General features: G+C 40.7%; 1 protein-coding gene across 6 annotated transcripts in view; it reads left to right on the forward strand.

Moving 5' to 3' along the window:
- Positions 1–20958, forward strand: part of LOC132830817 (anion exchange protein 2-like) — an 88079-nt gene that overhangs the window by 44687 nt on the left and 22434 nt on the right. For all 6 annotated transcript variants that reach the window (XM_060848681.1, XM_060848683.1, XM_060848684.1 and 3 more), the window contains 6 exons: positions 9125–9203; positions 10886–11070; positions 12161–12368; positions 15166–15369; positions 17905–18053; positions 19242–19436. In XM_060848681.1, coding sequence (XP_060704664.1) covers positions 9125–9203; positions 10886–11070; positions 12161–12368; positions 15166–15369; positions 17905–18053; positions 19242–19436 — 1020 coding nt within the window. The remainder of the gene's footprint in view (positions 1–9124; positions 9204–10885; positions 11071–12160; positions 12369–15165; positions 15370–17904; positions 18054–19241; positions 19437–20958) is intronic.

Consider the following 20958-nt stretch of genomic DNA (forward strand, 5'->3'; position numbering starts at 1 on the left):
AAACACTATGGAATGTCATTAGAGAATGCACTAACTTGCTATTAACATATTTTTAATTTTAGCTGGATGTGCAACAAGATCATGCTATAATTGAAGAGCCTAATTCTGCCACTGAGCATCAGCAGTTTCCAAGGTTGAGATTACCCAGATTGTTAAGAATAAATCTCAGCAAATCTTGAAATAAGTTAAACTCACTTATCAACTTTGTATTGATCATGCAACACAACCACAGACATTCATTAGCAAACCAAATCCCTAAGAACATCACACAGGAATGAAGCCAGCAGGATGTCACAGTTACTCCCTGAATAAATTCTCCTGGAGCTATTGTCTAACTACTTACCCACTTTCATGAAACATAGTCAGTTTAACAAAACTTCAAAGGCAATGATGTATCTACAGTTTAACCAAAAGAAACTTTACATTCTATGATTACAGGACCTGGTGATCTTGTCATTGCTTGTCCATTAGAGAATTGGCTTACATAGCTATTAGAAAAGAAAGACTCCTAACTCCTTGCAGTAGGGTCATTCTAGGTTTTACCAATGAGGCTAGCTTCACCAAAGCCATTAACCCAGCCCCAGAATATGATAAAATTGCACGGTTTTGTCAATGGATAACTTATTACTACAGTCATTCCCTCAAAAATGTGATAGTTTCATTCCTGTGCTACCCTGCGCTATACAAAAATCACGCAATACAAATAACACTTAGAGTGTTGGCAATCTAATCATGTTATAGTCAGCACACGTTTTACATGTTCACATTTTAGAACCAGCGTTCCCAATTCACCAATCACATTACAGCCAATTCACATCAAACAAAAGACATATTATCGCAGAACTGACTGTACTTATTGACAAAGCACACTGTAAATTGAGCCCCACTATTTTCAGGGTCAAAGCAAGTGTTAATTCTTTTAAAAAGTACACCCTAATTTACCTGACTTTTGGCCCAAAGTGAATAGAGACCATATTTCTGTACAAACTAAAAAATAATATTCATTGCAAGTAGTTAGACTATAGCTACAGGTGGCTAGATATAAACCATTGACATATACCATGACTAACAAAGCTCTCATTCCTTTATAACTCCCCTGACACACAAACAAATCTTTCGTCTACTGTTCAGGCCCTTTGGTGTTCAGTTACCTTCTCTGGATGCTCCCATTGGTTTGTAAATAATAAGAGTGGCTTATTCCCTTGCAAAATGACTGATTTATCAATTTAGAAGTCAAAACTCATAGCAACCACTGCAGGAAAAGTAACTGGTTTGTGAAATAACTCCACAGAAGCCGGTATCCCATCATTAAGCCACCCTTTATTTACATGTGGCAAGTCACTGACACTGATCCAGCTCCCTCAGAGCCAGCCCTCAGAGTGTACAGGATGTCTGACACTCCTGTTCTTTTTTTTACAAGTCTTTATTCAATTTCCACCACCAGGAAGATATGAAAACACCCGGGTGGCCAGTGACAAGCAGTGCCCTTCACATCAAAAGGGCAATGCTGTGTGATCAGACAGTGAAGGGGAGGGCAGGGACTAAATCAAAATAGAGTTGGAGGGGTAGACTCCTGTTCTTATCGGTCAGTCAGGGCTCCCTGATTGGACCAGATGAATAGCCCTGACCATGGAAGTCAGATTCCATGAGGTCCACATTGCTGAACCCATTACAATCACTAACGTTTGCTTCAGGTTTAAACTGAGTTTTTGACTGCAGAGAACAGAAAGCTTATGGGCTGCCTTTCCTCTCTCTCTTTGCCTCCCCCTCCCCCCTCCTCTCTCTTTCTCTCTCTCTCTCTCTTTCTGTCTTTGTAACTTGTTTCCAGCTCCAATCTGCTCAGCCAGTTGAGAATCAACCATACAGATGTTGGTCAGCAAAGAGTCTCTCTCATTGTTGTGGTCCGCATCTGTACAAAAAACAGAGGCAAGACTAGGAAAGAGGATCTGTTCAGGGATTATCAGGGGCTAGAAACCAAATTAAAGAACAGGTCCTTAAGGGTTATAATCTCTGGATTACTGTCTGGTCATGTGCAAATTGGCATACGGACTCAAGAATAAGGGAAATACACATGTGGCTAAAAGAGTGGTGCAGGAAATGGGTTCCTTTTCATAGGGCATGGCATCAGTTTTTGGAACAGGAGGGATCTGTACTGTTGGGACAGTCTCCACCTGAGCTAGCAAAAAGGGTAGATAAGGTGGTTAACAGGACTTCAAACTAAAAAGGGTGGAGCAGGCAGGGAAGGGAAGGGTAACATTCCAAAAAGTATAATGACCAATAGGAAGCAAAGTTGCAAGTGAACAACTATGAGGGTGGATTCAAGTCCATTCAAAACTATCTAAAAAAATGAAAAGAAAGGAAAACTCAGGAGAGGATATTAAAGTCTCCAGTACACTAAATAGGACAGAGTGTTTGGAAAAGGTTCGGAATCAAACTTCAAACACACCAGATAAATGAGTAACAATGAGAAGAGGGGCGGTTAATACAGAACTGAAGGTAATGTACAAATCGAAATTGGCAGGAATGATGTGGTCAGCATCACGTAGATGTGGCTGCAATGGGATCAGGACTGGGAGCTGAATATCTATGGATTATAAAACCCATCGAAAAGACAGGCAGGTGGGCAGAGGGGGTGGGGTTGTTTTGTTAGTAAAAACTGAAATTAAACAAAGTAGGGTCAGATGACGTAGAATCTGTGTAGGTAGAGTTGAGGAACCTCAAAGGTCATAGAGTCAGCATAGAAATGTACAGCATGGAAACAGACCCTTCAGTCCAACCCGTCCATGCCAACCAGATATCCCAACCCAATCTAATCCCACCTGCCAGCACCCAGCCCATATCCCTCCAAACCCTTCCTATTCATGTTACCCATCCAAATGCCTCTTAAATGTTGCAATTGTACCAACCTTCACCACATCCTCCGGCAGCTCATTCCAAACATGTACCACCCTCTGCGTGAAAAGGTTGCTCCTTAGATCTCTTTTATATCTTTCCCCTCTCACACTAAACCTATGCCCTCTAGTTCTGGACTCCCCCACCGCAGGTAAAAGACTTGTCTATTTACTCTGACCAATAAAGGAAAGCATACCAAATGCCTTCTTCACTATCCTATCTACCTGCGACTCCACTTTCAAGGAGCTATGAACCTGCACTCCAAGGTCTCTTTGTTCAGCAACACTCCCTAGAATCTTACCATTAAGTGTATAAGGCCTGCAAAGATTTGCTTTCCCAAAATTCTGCACCTTGCATTTATCTGAATTAAACTCCATCTGCCACTTCTCAGCCCATTGGCCCATCTCGTCAAGATCCTGTTGTAACCTGAGGTAACCCTCTTCGCTGTCCACTACACCTCCAATTTTGGTGTCATCTGCAAACTTACTAACTGTACCTCTTATGCTCGCATTTATGTAAATGACAAAAAGTAGAGGGCTCAGCACCGATCCTTGTGGCACTCCACTGGTCACAGGCCTCCAGTCTAAAAAACAACCCTCCACCACCACCCTCTGTCTTCTACCTTTGAGCCAGTTCTGTATCCAAATGGCTAGTTCTCCCTGTATTCCATGAGATCTAATCTTGCTAATCAGTCTCCCATGGGGAACCTTGTCGAATGCCTTACTGAAGTCCATGTAGATCACATCTACTGCTCTGCCCTCATCAATCTTCTTTGTTACTTCTTCAAAAAACTCAATCAAGTTTGTGAGGCATGATTTCGCATACACAAAGCCATGTTGACTATCCCTAATCAGTCCTTGCCTTTCCAAATTCATGAACATCCTGTCCCTCAGGATTACCTCCAACAACTTGCCTACCACCGAGGTCAGGCTCACCGGTCTATAGTTCCCTGGCTTGTCTTTACCGCTCTTCTTAAACAGCGGCACCACGTTTGCCAACCTCCAGTCTTCCGGCACCTCACCTGTGACTATCGATGATACAAATATCTCAGCAAAAGGCCCAGCAATCACTTCTCTAGCTTCCCACAGAGTTCTTGGGTACACCTGATCAGGTCCTGGGGATTTATCCAAATTTATGCATTTCAAGACATCCAGCACATCCCTCTCTGTAATCTGGACATTTTGCAAGATGTCGCCATCTATTTCCCTACAGTATATATCTTCCATATCCTTTTCCACAGTAAATACTGTTGCAAAATATTCATTAAGCATCTCCCCCATTTTCTGTGGCTCCATACAAAGGCCGCCTTGTGGGCCTCCAAATAGTAGTTAGGATTTGGGGCATAAGAGATAGAAAAGGTGTGTAAGAAAGGCATGGTTACAGTGATCATGGGGGCTTTCAGTAAGCAGGTGGACTGGGAAAATCGGGTTGGTAGTGGATTTCAAGGAAAGAAATTTGTGGAATGTCTATAGTTTTTTTTGGAGCAGCTTGTGGTGGAGCTCATTAGGGAACAGGCAATTCTAGATTTAGTGCTGTGCAATGAGGAGCATGATGAGGAGCTTAAGGTTAAGGAACCCTTCGGAGGCAGTGACCATTATATGACAGAATTTACTCTGCAGTTTGAGATGGAGTGGATGGAATTAGAGGTATCTGTATTGCAGTTGAATAAAGGCAACTACAAAGTGATGAGGGAGGAGCTGGATAGAATTGACTGGGAGAGGAACCTAGCAAGAAAGACAGTGGAACAGCAATGGCAGGGGTTTCTGTGAGTAATTCAGGAAACACAGCAGAAGTTCATCCCGAGAAAAAGGAAGCATATCAAAGGCAACCATGCCTGACCAGCGAAGTCAGGCACTGCATAAAAACAAAAGAGAAAGCATATAATGTGGCAAAGGGCAGTGGGAAGTCAGAGGATTGAGAAGGCCACAAAGACCAACAGAGGACAATGAAGAAAGAAATAAGGAAGGAGAAGATTAAATGTGAGGTAAACTAGCTAGTAATATTAGGGAAGATCACAAAAGTTTCTTTAGATACATAAAGGGCAAAAGGGAGGCAAAAATAAACATTGGGCTGCTGGAAAATGATGCTGGATAACTGGTAATAGGGAACAAAGAAATGGCTGAGGAACTGAGTGAGTACTTTGCATAAGTCTTCACGGTGGAAGACACGAGTAACATCCAAAAATTCAAGAGAGTTGGGGAGGGCCAGAAATGAGTACAGTGGCCATTACCAAGGAGAAGGTGCTAGAAAAACTGAAAAGTCTGAAAGTGGACAAATCACCTGGACCAGATGGACTACACCTGAGGGTTCTGAAGGAGATGGCTGAAGAGATAGTGGAAGCTTTAGTAGCATTTTTTTTGGTATCACTGGAGTCAGGGAGGGTCCCAGAGGACTGGAAAATCACTAATGTAACCCTCCTTTTTAAGAAAAGAGTCTCCTAACCTGTCTTAATCTTTCTGCAGTCTTCCTACCTCCTCATTACTATCTGCCCCTCCACCTATCTTTGTATCACCTGCAAACTTAGCCAGAATGCCCTCAGTTCCTCCATCCAGATCATTAATGTATAAAGTGAAAAAGATGGGAAATTATAGGCCTATTAGCCTGATCTTACTTGTATGTAAAATTTTGGAGTCCATTGTGAAGGATGAGATTTCTGAATACTTGGAAGTGCATGGTAAAATAGGCAAAGTCTGCATGGTTTTATCAAGGGACATCATGCCTGACAAATCTGTTAGAATTCTTTGAGGAGGTAATGAACAGGTTAGACCAAAGACAGTCAATGGAGGTTATCTATCTGGATTTCCCAAAGGCCTTTGATAAGGTGCCGTACAGGAGGCTGCTGAGTAAGATAAGGGCCCATGGTGTTAGAGGCAAGGTACTGGCATGGACAGAAGATTGGCTGTCAGGCAGAAAACAGGGAGTGGGGATAAAAGGGTCCTTCTCAGGATAGGAGCCAGTGAGTAATGTATTTTACAAGGCTCAGTGTTGTAACTACAACTTTTCACTTTATACATTAATGATCTGGATGAAGGAACTGAGGGCATTCTGGCTAAGTTTGCAGGTGATACAAAGATAGGTGGAGGGGCAGATAGTAATGAGGAGGTAGGAAGACTGCAGAAAGATTAAGACAAGTTAGGAGAGTGGGCAAAGAAGTGGCAGGTGGAATACAATGTGGGAAAGTGTGATGTCATGCACTTTGGTAGGAAGAATAGAGGCATGGACTATTTTCTAAATGGGGATAAAATTCAGAAATCTTGTGTACAAAGGAACTTGGGAGTTCTACTCCAGGATTCTCTCAAAGTAAACTTGCAGGTTGAGTCAGTAATTGGGAAGGCAGAGACAATGTTGTCATTCATCTCGAGAGGACTAGAATATAAAAGCAGCGATATACATCTGAGGCTTTATAAGGTTCTGGTCAGACTACATGTAGAGCATTGTGAGCAATTTTAGGCCCCATACCTCAGGAAGGATGTATTGGCCATGGAGCAGGTCCACAGGAGGTTCACAAGAATGATCCCAGGAATGAAAGATTTAACATATGAGGAACAGAAAGGACTGTGGGACTATACTCAATGGAGTTTAGAAGGATGAAGGGGGATCTAATTGAAACTTACAGAATACTGAATGGCCTGGACAGAGTAGACATTGGGAAGATGTTTCTAATGGCAGGAGAGACTAGGACCCAAGGACCCAGCCTTGGAAGAACCTTCAGAATGGAGATAAGGAGAAATTTCTTAAGTGGTGAATCTGTGAAATTTAATGTCATGGGGCCTGTGAAGGCCAAGTTATTGAGTATATTTAAGACGGAGAGAGATAAGTTCTTGGTTGCCAAGGGGATCGAAGGTTACAGGGAGAAAGTGGGAAAATGGGGTTGATAAACCTATCAGCCATGATTGAATGGCAGAGCAAACTTGATGGGTCAAATGGCCTAATTTCTACCACTATGGTCTTATGGTCTCATTGAAAACTGCCATTTGCCCACAGTCCAATCAATTTCTTTTTGCCAATAAGAACAACATCAATACATGCTCTCGGCTCCAGATTGAACTTCAGTTCGTACATGTTCAAAATGTTGTGTACAATGCCAGGTTAGTTGCTTTTCAAGCTGCAGCTATTCTTTCAAACACTGGTTTTTAGAACAATGCTTATTTCAGACCATATTTTTCAAAAGCAAAAAATGAAATACATGGTCCTTACAAACTACGTCTACTATAGAGGATTGACTTAATTACAATATTTCTTTATTATGCATGCAATCTTGAACACCTCTCAACAGTAAATATTGGATTTGCTCTTTATCAAACACTTAAACTGATTACTTATGTCTTAATAAGGAGTACCCACAAAAAGGCTGGCACTCTCACCAAGGTTCTTTAATACATTGATACAGCCAAAACTCTACCATTTCCTCATATTTTTCCAAAAACCACCTTGGATCTCAGACATTGCCTGAAGGAAAATATTCTGCTGTACGCTAATCCTACTTAGCATTCCAGATTTGATTGCAGTTTGTCAAATGACTATTAAAATGTCCAGACTAATGATAATCACAGATCGAGATTATAACAATTAGACTTGAAATGAAATGGAGAACTGTGTTGGGCAGAATTAAGTTAATCTGTTAGCGTATTTAGGAAAGTACAATAAAATAAGATAGGACATAGGAGCATGAGTAGATTCGGCCCATCGAGTCTGATCTACCATTCAATGAAATCATGGCTGATCTGATAATCTTCAACTCCACTTTTTTGTCTTCTTCCCGTAATCCTTGATTATGTTACCAATTTAAAAATTGTCTAACACGTGATTGAATGTACTTAGTGACGCATCCTCCAAAACCATTGATGGTATTGAATTCCATAGATTCATTACCCTCTAACAGAAGAAATTCCTCCTCGTTTGTCTTAATTGGGCGCCCCCTTATTCTGAGATTACGTCATTTCATTCTAGACAACTCACCAGGGAAAGCAACCCCTCCACATCTACTCTGTCAAGCCCCTGAAGATTCTTATTTGTTACAATAAGGTTGCCTTTATTCTTCTGAATCCCAGTGAGTGCAGGCCCAAACTACTCAACCGCTCATCGAAAGAAAGTCCTTCCATGCCCAGTATCAACCAAGTGAATCTTCTCTGGACTGCCTTCAATGCCAATGTATCTTTTCATAGATAAGGGGACCAAAACTGTTCACAGCATTCCAGCTGTGGTCTGAATAGCATCTTGTACAGTTTTAGTAAGTCCTCCTTCTTTTTCATACCTTATTCCCTTTTAAATAAAGGCAAGCATTTGATTTGCCTTCAGTAATACTTGCTGATCTTGGGTGCCAGCTCTTTGTGATTCATAAGCAAGGATTAGGCTGTGGCTATTTTCCCTGGCATGTCAGAGGCTGAGGGGTGACATTATAGAGGTTTACAAAATCATGAAAGGCATGGATAGGGTGACGAGCAAGGTCTTTTTCCTAGGTTATGGGAGTCCAAAGATTAGAGGGCATAAGTTTAAGGTAAGATGAAAAAGATTTAAAAGGGACCTTAGGGGCAACTCTTGCAAGCAGAGGGTGCTGTGTGTATGGAATGAGCTGTCAGAGGAAGTAGTGGAGGTTGGTACAATTACAGCATGCAGAAGATATCTGGATGGATACATTAGTAGGAAGGGTTTAGAGGGATATGGGCCAAGTGTTGGCAAATGGGATTAGATTAATTTAGGCTATCTGGTTGGCATGGAGGAGTGGGACCGAAGCTTCTGTTTCTTTATTGTACATATCTATGACTCTACACTTTCCAAATCTCTCAGTGTTGCAGTTTTGTCTCGTCTTTCTCCATCAACAAAATATTCAGCCCCACCATTCATCCTGCCAAAGTGCATAACCTCATAATGTCCAACATTATGTTCCATCTGCCAGACATTTACTGAACCTATCAGTAGCTCTCTGTAGCCTTTTTGTGTCATCTTCATCACTTGCCTTCCTGCCTAATTTTGTGTCACCCACAAATTTGGTGATGGTACTTTCACTTTCACCATCCAATCATTAGTAAATAATATAAACAATGCCTTCTGTGTGTGACCTGTCTTCAATCCTGTTTGAACACCAGCAAGTAATGTTCTTACCTTAATAATTTTGCAGACCTTTCTGTGATTATGAAAATGTATATCCGTGAGTGTTTTCTTCTGGCTCCAAGAAATTTTTTAAAATTGGTTTGTCACTACATAAGCTTTAATACTTTGTGATGTGATGCAGGTACACCATGAAAAGAAGATTCATTCAGAAATAATGGATAAAATTACCGAAAACACAGAAGCCACTATAGTTCTTGTTGGTGAGTGTGGTGATGGCCTTCCATGTTATAATATTGTTATAATAAAAATAATTGTTTGAATTAAATCACAAAACTTTCATGTGGACTGCTGTCTTCCCTCCTTCTGGGAGTGAGAAGGGGAGATGTGTGATAGAAGTAAGTGAGACTACAAAAGTTGAGCGAAAGCATTCCAACCAAAATTACAAACATTTCAATAAGCTTGTAAAATTGCAGCACCACATGAGAGGGATCTGACTGGGCAGCGGGCAAGTCTCATGTTGTGCCATAGAATGAAGCTGGAATTGCATTGCCATGCATTTGTTGTCCAATTTCTACCAAATATGATTTAAGCCATAACTATTCCTGCTGCAATTCCCTTCTACTTTGAGATATCCCTTGTGTCTATCTCTGCCAGCCATTTGTAGAAATGGAGTTCATAATCTAGGCTGACACCCAAGTGAAATATTGATCAACACTGTTTAGACAAAATCTTGGGGGGTGGGGCGGGGCGGGGGGCAAGGTTCAATCTGTTTGTGCCCTTCAAAAGAAACCACAGAATTCTTTTAAGAGTCTTGGTCAATATTTAAACCATGCTAAAGCCACCAAAACAAATTAACTTGTCATTCATTTTATTGCTATTTGTGGTGTGTGACGATGCAAACAAATCACTGTGTGTGATATTACAGGAAAGTATTTTTCTAATTTATTTATCTTCTGCTCAAAGCCATTTTCCTAATATGTTCGATTTTCAAGTTGTTTATGATCTTGATTCCAATATGACTTCTAATACTCAGTCCACAACATTCAAAGTTTTTAATCGTACATTCCAACTCCTTATGTGTGGAACTTTGCTGCTTTTAAGTATCTTTCTTGACTCTGAGCAGTTATATTTCGTCCAGCCTTACAGCCATCACTGTCAATATGATCATTTCTGTTTACCAAATTTATTTAAAGTGATTCAGTTTTGATGTTTTAAACCTTCACCTTATATCACTATCTGCCTGTACTTATTTCTTTCCAAAACCCAGACACCAGTGAATTCAAGTTCAACACACAAGAATTGAATTGAATTGAACTGAATTTATTGTCATGTGTATCAAGGCACAGTGAAAAGCTTTGTCTTGCAAGCAATACAGGCAGATGACAAAGTTAACTAACATAGATAAGTAAATAATAGGTAAACAGTGGCAAAAACAAAAACACAGGCACAGTCAAATGTTAAGGGTTTGTGAGTCCATTCAGTATTCTAACAATACTAGGGTAGAAACTGTCTCAAAACTGGCTTGCACATGTGTTCAGGCTTCTGTACCATCTCGCCGATGGTAGAGAAACATTGCCAGGGTGGGATGGATCTTTGAGAATGCTGGCAATGGACCTGGTAAATGGAGTCTATAGATGGGAATTGGCTTTTGTGATTGTCCGGCCTGAGTTCACCACACTCTGTAACTGTCTCTGATCTTGAATGCAAGATCAAGAAAATGCGATTGTCACAGCAATGCAAATGGTGTTGAAATATTTGCAACAAAATGATATGCCATTAAATTTTTTTCATTAAATTCTGAAGGTCTAGCAGTACAGATGAAAGACAAAATGCCCACTGTTGAAGCTGGAACCTAGTTTGTTACCAAGATTTAGCTTAGTTATGTATACAAATGAAATACCAAGAAATAGTCTAAGTTACCTCAATGTTTTCCCTTTCACAGGATGTGTTGAATCTCTGAAGTCCCCGACTATGGCCTTTGTGCGGCTGGCAACAGCTGTTCAACTGGAGTCAATTTTAGAAATCTCCATCCCTATCCGATTTATTTATGTGCTCCTGGGACCCAGCACTTCCAGAATGAACTACCATGAAGTTGGGCGTTCAATTTCAACATTAATGTCAGATCAGGTACAATAACTTCCCAAGGTTTTGAGACTTTCAACACATGCAATTTGCACTGTATTTTTCTGAGCTCCATGAACCGAACTAAATATTTCTTACTAAGACTGGAGCCCAATTACTGGCCATTGTCTAGTTTCTATTGGATTAAGTGAGTCTTTTACAATGTTATGATGCAGCAATAGCATCCGGTTCTGAGGCCGTGTATTCAATATTAGACATTAGATTAGATTACTTACAGTGTGGAAACAGGCCCAACAAGTTCGCACTGATCCTCCGAAAGAGCAACCCACCCAGACCCGTTCCCCTACATTTACCCCTTCACCTAACACTACAGGCAATGTAGCATGGCCAATTCACCTGACCTGCACATTTTTGGACTGTGGGAGGAAACTCTTTAGGATTTCTACTCCAGCTTTTGGAGGGAACAGATACAACTGAACCAGCTCCTTATGGCCTTATTAATTATGCCTGATTAACTGTAGTTGTACTTATTACTAACATGCAAAGAAAAATTGTTGCTATCTGAGAACACTACTTTTTCTACAGATACTAAAATGACTGTGTCTTTTCCCACTAATCAGTAGACATGTCCAAGACAAAGGAGGAATTGGTACTTACCCAATATCACATATTAATAGAAGTGATAAATGTCTCATAGTGCCAGCAGAGATCATTTAGAAAACTAACATACTGCAATCACCATCACTGTGAAAATGAGAGAGGGTGGAGGGCAAGGTTTTTGTATGGCTAATGACAGTGCAATCTTCATGCAGGCAATTGCCCAACAAGACTGAAAGAAAAATCATAGAATACTGAAGATGCACAGTACAGTGTCCAAATTAAATTATCTGCAGCTTCTCAAAGGAAACAAATTGTGAAAATCCTTCATTTCTTCTTTACAACTCAATGTAAACCATATTGTCGTACAGTTCAGATTATCAAGTGGACATAGAACTGAGGTTCAAAAACCATATAGGATCTATCAGTTCACTTAAAAAGTGCAAAGAGACAGCTTTCTAATGTATAGTGGTATGGATAGTGGAAATCATTGCAATGAATTTAAGGACATTTTAGATTAATTCTCATGTTTCTCCAGACATTCCACAAAGTGGCGTATGAAGCAAAGGATTGCAATGATTTGCTGAATGGTATCAGTGAGTTCCTGGACTGCAGTATTGTCATTCCCCCAACAGAAGTTCAAGATGAGGAGCTACTAAGATCTGTCATACCCTTTCAGCGTGAGATGCTGAAGAAGAGGCAGAACCAGCTGGAAGACACATTGGCCAAAAGAGCTGATCAATTTGGTAAGAGAGTAACTTTATATTCATGATATAACATTAATAAAAGTTGGATGGTATAAGGAGCTTTGTCTCTGCAGAGAAACATATCTTGCATATTTTACAAATTCAAGGAACAGAATCCTAAGTAAATTCCTCATCACCACACCTAAAGGTCCAGAAATAAAAATCATTGAAGCTTACAGCACAAAGGAAACCATTCTGCCCATACTAATGCTTTGAAAAAGCTATCCAATTGATCTCAATCCCCTGTTCTTTCCCTTCAACCTTATTTTCTTTCCCCTTTTTAGGTTTATCTTTAATCTTCATTTGGGTGATGCTGTTGAATTTGCTTCACCATCGTTTTAGATAGTGCATTCCAGCTAGAATAACAATTATATCTCCCCTTTTGATTCATTAGCCAATTATCATAAATTTGTGTCCTCTGGATTGTGACACTTTTAATAGTGAAAGCAGCTTCCTCTTACTCTAACCAATGATGTTTTTAATATGTTTGTATCGCAGTTTAATTTTTTCTCTTGTAAAAACAGCACATAATTGAGAGCCCTTATCCCTGATAACATGGAACACTATCATGCGTGTCTGCATTTCCAAGATTTCTGGATCATAAATCATCTCATGTAGTGTCCTTATAGAAACTAAAATTGATTGTAGGTAAGATGTCTTACCATTGTATATTCCCCGAAAGGAAAATCTTTGCTCAGAATTCTGACATTTATGTCTTCCTCCTCTCCAACTCTATAGATTTGATTGAATATTGGTAAACAGTGAGAGAGTCAATATATCAACAAAGTTATTGCTGGAAAGAATTATGGTTCCTGATGGAATTGATTGAAATCAGATTGGGGTGTCACTGCTGCCTCATCGTGTGACGGTCCTGGGTTCGATTCATCCTTGAGCGATTATCTGCATGGAGCTTGCACATTCCCCTCCATGTCTGGGTGGGTTTCCTTCCACAGTCCAAAAATGTGCACGTTAGGTGGATTGGCCATATTTAAATTGGCCATAGTGTCCAGGGATGTGCAGACTAGGTGGATTAGCCATGGAAAATGCAAAGTTACAGGGATGGGATGGGTCTGGGTGGGATGCTCCACAGAGGGTCAGTGTGGACTCGAAGGGCTGAATGTCCTGCTTTTACACTGTAGAAATTCTATGAGATGGTGGATTTTACTGTGATAAGGTACAAAATGTATTCCGAAGATAGCAGTTACATTTTGGATATACCTATATTTTGCATTGCATTCATGAGTGAAAAGACTCCACACAAGTAGATGAGAAATGAACCAGTGACTGAGAGACATGGTAACTTCACCGGAAGTTGGTTAGATTAAGATGCACAAGGTATTGCAGTTGTTTGGGTCAGGCTGTATTTCCCGTGGGTCTTTTACTGTTTGCTGTTATTTGCATGCTCTGTGTGATTGCATGGTGTTTCAGGACAAATTTCAGTTTTAAATTTGGCTGAGATTGTGGCCAATATTTACTCACTTTGAACAGCACTATTTTAGAATACAGCTTTGCCATTCTGATTACATGAAATCACTTTTTAGCACTTTGAAAGAGATATTTAATCTCTACATTACTGTTTCCAGACAGATTAAGTCTTTTTTTTCTTTTGTTTTCTCTCTTTTTTTTCTTTAAATACCCTGACACTACCTACTACTCATAGTCCCCAGCATCCATGTTATGTGTGTGTAGGTGCAAGACACAGTGAAAACATCAAGTGTAAAGAACTTTATTAATATTCCACCATCAGGAAAGACATCCACTTGGCCAAGGAACCAATGACGAGCAAAGCCTGGAATGAGCAATGTTTACTTGAAAAAAGTGAAGGGGATGGAAGGGACTAAATATAAACAGAATTGGAGGGACAAATAAAGCAGTCCATTCCCACAGTGTCCACCCCTCCCTAAAGGGGTCAAGGTTATAGGGGGACATCATGTGCTCCTTCTCCAAGGGCACTCGGGCCCAAACATAACTGCGGAAGAGGGGCAGGCAGTCGGCTATAATGACCACCTCCACAGCCCGCTGCCTGGACCGGTTAATGGCCAGCCTGGCCAGGCCCGGGAGCAGACCCATGAGGAGATCAGGTTAAGGATCAATGCAGGAGTATAAAATCAGCGCAGGAGCTCAAAGCAGCTTTATGCATGAGAACAGAAGTTGCATGAAATGACTTCCAGGATTAGAGACCATTGTTCAATGCTATCATCGGAGTGGTGTGGATGGTTGGTACAGCTGTGAAGACAGTGTAAGTGAGTTTGATCGGCAGTCATTGTGGATATCAGACAGTGTGAGTAATAGTCAATGCAGATCCCAAACAACATGAACATCAAATACTGTGGATATTGAGCAGCATGGCGAGTGAATTATGAAAATTAAAATGGCAGTAAATAATGTAGAAAAATATGAGCTTGAATGGACTGAGCTCAGTCTGAGATGTACAAGATTCTGTCAGTGCCATAAAATGCAGAAAACAGTGTGGAGCAGTTAGCAGTCAGTGCCAGAAACTGCAGATGGTGAGGGAGACAGAACAGCAATCACTCTTGGAGAGATATGTGCAGTAAATTGTGTGAAATGCTATTGAATGGTGAAGCAAAGTGGAGTATGTGGTCAACAACATCAGATGGCATAGACAGAAATAAAGATCTTATTAGAAATAAAGATCTTATTAAATATATTGCAGGATAATATGAACAATTATCCAAGAAACATTCGCCCAAAGACCTTGTGAAAATGGCTAATGGGAAGCAGGTTGATTTTGGAATTACGTCTAACCCTTCTAACACAAACATATCTGTCATTGCAGCTGCAAGACCAAAACCAAGTGATGACGATGATCCTCTCAGAAAAACTAGGAAACCGTTTGGAGGAGTAATCCGGGATATCAAGCGACGCTATCCCAAATACCTGAGTGACATCAGGGATGCCCTGAATGCTCAATGTCTGGCTGCCATTATTTTCATTTATTTTGCAGCTTTGACCCCTGCAATCACCTTTGGTGGTCTTCTTGGTATGAAATCATTGAGAGAATTACTCTCTGTCCCCTTCAAGAATTTTGCAAATAAATATTAAATCATTGAAGAAATATATGTTTATTGAAAGTGTCTTACCTAAAGAATCTGGTGGGGATGTCTTCAACTGGTAACTGCTTTAATGATGAAGGATTGAGTAACTATGCACATCAGCCACTGTCATCAATAGCTGTCAGAATGATGATGATGAATGCAGCCTAGGTTTAAACCGAGCAGAGATCAGAGCCTCAAATTGAAAAATGAATGCCCAGAATCTCTTGAAGCAAAGGAGCATAGCATTGTAGAATAGAATACAATTTAAAGCATGACTAAATGTTAAAATATCTGTCCCGGATTACCCTAAGGACAGTAACTCTGATGCCAAATGTGAATGCAACAACATCTCATTCTTCTAAGATGCAAGATTTCATGCTTTTTTTTTGTTTTTCCCTTAACCTATTTTACTTCTCTATAATATCCAAATGTGTCAAGGACTTGAATTCTGTATCTATGAAGCTCTTTTGCAGGTCCCTCTCAAATTCCCAGTCCTGAAAATGATTGTATGATAAGCTATCTCCTTTTCTTCATCATTAACCTTGATCCTTCCTGACTCCACTTATTGATGTATATGACTTCCCAAGACTTTGTTTCCATGTCCCTGCATTATGGACTTCAGCTGTTTACCTTGGTTTCTCAATTTATTGAAGCACTTGACAAAAACTGTCACAGTCTTAAGTGAAACATAACTAAATATGGAGCATAGCTAAATATGTCCAGAAGCACAAACTCTCATGAAATAGTGTGAATTTGTAGTTTTATTTCTTCACCAATTATTTGTTCAAGTTAATCGCGATATGACCACAGGTGCTATAAATTAACAATTTAAATTGATCAACTTCTTACTAAAAATGCAAGAATTATTGTCCAAATCTTACAGTCTGAAATCTGAATAAGATGAATCAGACTTACTGTTCCATCTTTAGGTCAAAAATTATACATTAGACTTAACTGCACAGTGGCGCAGTGGTCAGCACTGTTGCCTCACAGCACCACAGACCCAGGTGATTGAGTGCCAAGTTTGCATGTTCTGCCTGTCTCTGCATGGGTTTCCTTTCGGTGCTCCGGTTTCCTCCCACAGTCCAAATATATGCAGGTTAGGCGAATTGCCCATGCAGAAATTGTCTGCAGTGTTTAAAGATGTGCAGGCTAGGTGGATAAGCCAGGAGAGATGTAGGGTTACAGGATATGGTAGGGGTCTGGGTCTGGGTGGGATGCTCTTCAGAAGGTTGATGTGGACTTGAATTGAATGGCCTCCTTCCCAGCTGTAGTCATTTCATGATTCTATGATAGATAGAGTCATACAGCATGGAAACAGACTGTTTGATCCAACCAATCCACGCTGACAATAATCCCCAACTAATCCCTGCGCTTGGCCCATATCTCTCCAAACATTTCCTATTCATGTACTTACCTAAATTTCTTTTAAATGTTGAAACTGTATCCACATCCAATACTTCCTCTGGAATTTTTTTCCATACATGGACCACTTCCTGGATAAAAAAATTGACGCTCATGTGTTTTTTAAAGCTTTCTCCTCTCATCTTCAAATTATGCCTCACTAATATGAAATCCTCTATCCAAAGAGAAAAAAACACCCGTCATTCACTTTATCCACACCCCTCAAGATTTTATAAACATCTGTATGGTTACCCCTCGACCTCCTATACTCCAGTGAAAAATGTCCCAGCCTATCCAGCCTCTCCTTATAACTCCCATTCCCAGCAAACAACCTGGTAAATCTTTTCTGAACCCCTCCGTTTAATAATATCCTTCCTATAACAGCTTGACCAAAATTAGACACAATACTCCAGAAGAGATCTCATCAATGTCCTGTACAACCTTAACATAACATCCCAACTCATATACTCAAAGATCTGAGCAATGAAGATAGTTGCGCCAAATGCCTTCTTAACCATTCTGTCCAAAGGTCATGCAAAATTCAAAGAATTATGTTGCTGAATAGCTCGGTCTCTCTGTTCTACAAAACCGCCCAGGCTCCTACTTATAATTGTATAAGTCCTGTCCTTGTTTATTTTACCAAAATGCAATACCTTGCATTTATCCAAATTAAACTCCATCTGCAACTCCTCAGCCCATTTCTCTTCTCTTTGTAATCTTAGATAACCTTTTTCACTGTCCACTATAACACCAATTTTGGTGCTATGTGCAAACTTACTAAACATGCCTTCCATATTCTCATCGAAATCATTTATATAAATGACAAACAAAAGTGGACCCAGCATCGATCCATGTGGAACACCGCTGGTAACAGGCCTCCAATCTGAAAAATAACTTATTATCATCACCCGCTATCTCTTGACCTTAAGCCAATTTTGTATCCAATTGGCAAGCTCACTCTGAATCCCATATTTTCTAACTTCATTTGATATGGATGTCAAACTTGTGTTGTTGCTTGCTGGCTGATTCATTGTCTCAATGTTGCTGTGTCTAACTGTTCTTACTCTTGTTACTAGAGGAGAAGACAAATGGCAGCATGGGTGTTTCTGAGCTGATCATCTCAACAGCCATTCAAGGAGTTATTTTCTGTCTAATTGGTGCTCAACCCTTACTTGTATTGGGTTTCTCGGGTCCTCTTTTAGTGTTTGAAGAAGCTTATTATCGTGTAAGTCTCAAGTTTCTTATCTTTGTAAAGTTAGGAGCAAATTTTTAATCATATGTTGAACCAACACACCAGGTGATTGGAATGCATGCAGTGCACAATTGTGCCCATTAACTACTTATAAACTGAACTGATTAGATAACCATCAGAAATGCTTTACTCGCTTGACAGCATTAGAAATGTGGATAAACCAAATAAAAAGAATTCTCTTTGGCCTGAGGATAGATTACCCCTTATGCAAAAGTCCAATGTTTGTATCTGGACACAGACTCCAAGAATATATATTCTTAAAATTCCAACTGTTCACATTAAGCTTTAAGTTTTATTCTGAGCCGCACACTTGCACAATCAGGGGTTTACACACTGAAGGTTAAAATGGAAACTCGCCATCTGTCATACAGTTGCTATGCCATGTATACAAATAAGCGTGTCAATTAAACAGGGAAGGGAGTAGGACCCAGACCTTAAATCATGATTTCCACAAGCAGCTTTGGAGAACCTGGTTAACCATTTGAGAAGCATGCAGACTTCCACAGTGAATCTCTGCTAACCTTGAATGATGTGGACCAGCCTCTCCAAACTAATGTCAACCCACAAGCAAGCAGGACTACTGGTCCGAGGATGGTGAGGGTAGACGTTTAGGGTGGTGTTTGAGGCAACAACATGCATGCATTAATCCGCTTCCATGCAGTGGAGCCTGGTCTCTGATCATCTTGATCATCCCTGCCAATGTACTGAGACCTTGCGCCATCAGGACTGTGTAGCAGTTGGTGTACAATGGTCACTCCATGTTAAAAGAATGAACGCACACGCTTCTTCCAAACGCTCATTCATATCAAGTCCCAACTATTCAAGTGGATATCGTAAGTCTCAAACCTTCAGGATGTGGATAAATATGAAGATGGTTCACAGCCAAATGATGAGTACAGTTGTACCTTAACTCTTAAAGTAAAAAGTGAGGTCTGCAGATGCTGGAGATCAGAGCTGAAAATGTGTTGTTGGTTAAAGCACAGCAGGTCAGGCAGCATCCAAACTCTTAAACTGAGCAAATGGTACTAAAATTAAAATTCTCAGATCATATGTGTTACACTGAATGCTACTTAATCACAAAGCTTTTGTGTCACAAGTAGTTGTTATTTTGTCAGAGAATGTATTATACTCAGATCTTCACTCTACGTGCTTGTCTTCTAGTTTTCTATGACGATGGGCTATAGTTATCTGACTGGTCGAGTGTGGATTGGATTCTGGCTGATTCTCATCGTGTTACTTCTTGTTGCCTTTGAAGGCAGTTTCCTGGTACGATTCATCTCCCGATTCACACAGGAAATTTTCTCCATCTTAATCTCCCTCATTTTCATCTATGAAACATTCAACAAATTATTCAAGGTATGTATAAACTAATCAAACGATGAAAGGGGAAGGAACTGAGTAAATGAGTCTGCACTCTGGTAAGTGTCATTCTGGAGGTAGAATGACCAATTAATCCTGTGGGGTTATGAAACCTGAACTCTGATACCTTCTCAGCTCCACCAGATTTCAGTTTGAGTTCAGAGGGTCCATAGATTACTTACTTACTTACTTACAGTGTGGAAACAGGCCCTTCGGCCCAACAAGTCCACACTGACCCTGCGGAGAGCTTCTTACCCCACTGCCACTTGAGACACTTTAATCAGGGGCCTTAACCCACTGCTGCTGAAGTTAACATGGGACATGTGTCACCATGCAGCCTGCCCAGTTAGCAAACCCATGCTTCCAGCTTATTAGCTGTAGGGGGAGGGTATCCATTTTACAACAGGCACGTTTTGCTTGATCAAGAGACTGCAACTGTCAAAGTACTGCAACTACAAGAGGAGGACAAAGGGTGGGAAGTCAGTGGTAAATAATTCACTTCCTAATTCCCCAAAACATATTCCAGAAGGCACTAGTCTGGAAAGTGGTGGAAAATTCTCCACTTGCCTGGATAAGTACACCTCCTACAAAACAGATAGCAATCTCATGAATGAATAAAATCAATTAAGGATAATCTGACTAAATAAGAATGGGGATATGATGAAGATAAAGAGCAATTCATCTTTCTTTCATTTTTAATACATTATACACTTTGGCAGGAAGATAGAGGCATAGATTGTTTTCTAAATGGGGATAGGCTTTGGAATTCTGAAACACAAAGGGACTTGGGAGTCCTAATTCAGGATTCTCTTAAGGTTAACATGCAGGTTTAATTGGCAATTAGGAAGGCAAATGCAGTGTTAGCATTCATTAAAGAGGGGTGAAATACAAGACCAAGATGTATTGCTGAGGTTGTAAAAGGATCTAGTGAGACCAAATTTGAATATTGTGAGGAGTTTTGGGTCCCAAATCTAAGGAAGGATGTGCTAGCATTGATGGGGATCCAGAGGAGGGTTATAAGTATGATCGGGAGAAAGTGAGGACTGCAGATGCTGGAGATCAGAGCTGAAAATGTGTTGCTGGAAAAATGCAGCAGGTCAGGCAGCATCCAAGGAGCAGGAGAATCGACATTTCGGGCATGAGCCCTTCTTCAGGAATGAGGAGAGTGTGCCAAGCAGGCTAAGATAAAAGGTAGGGAGGAGGGACTTAGGGGAGGGGCATTGGAAATGCGATAGGTGGAAGGAGGTTAAGGTGAGGGTGATAGGCCGGAGAGGGGGTGGGGGCGGAGAGGTCAGGAAGAAGATTGCAGGTTAGGAAGGCGGTGCTGAGTTCGAGGGTTGGGACTGAGACAAGGTGGGGGGAGGGGAAATGAGGAAACTGGAGAAATCTGAGTTCATCCTTTGTGGTTGGAGGGTTCCTAGGTGGAAGATGAGGCGCTCTTCCTCCAACCGTCGTGTTGCTATGGTCTGGCAATGGAGGAGTCCAAGGACCTGCATGTCCTTGGTGGAGTGGGAGGGGG

This window comes from Hemiscyllium ocellatum, chromosome 32, assembly GCF_020745735.1.
Source record: "Hemiscyllium ocellatum isolate sHemOce1 chromosome 32, sHemOce1.pat.X.cur, whole genome shotgun sequence".
NCBI classification, from domain to species: Eukaryota; Metazoa; Chordata; class Chondrichthyes; order Orectolobiformes; family Hemiscylliidae; genus Hemiscyllium; species Hemiscyllium ocellatum.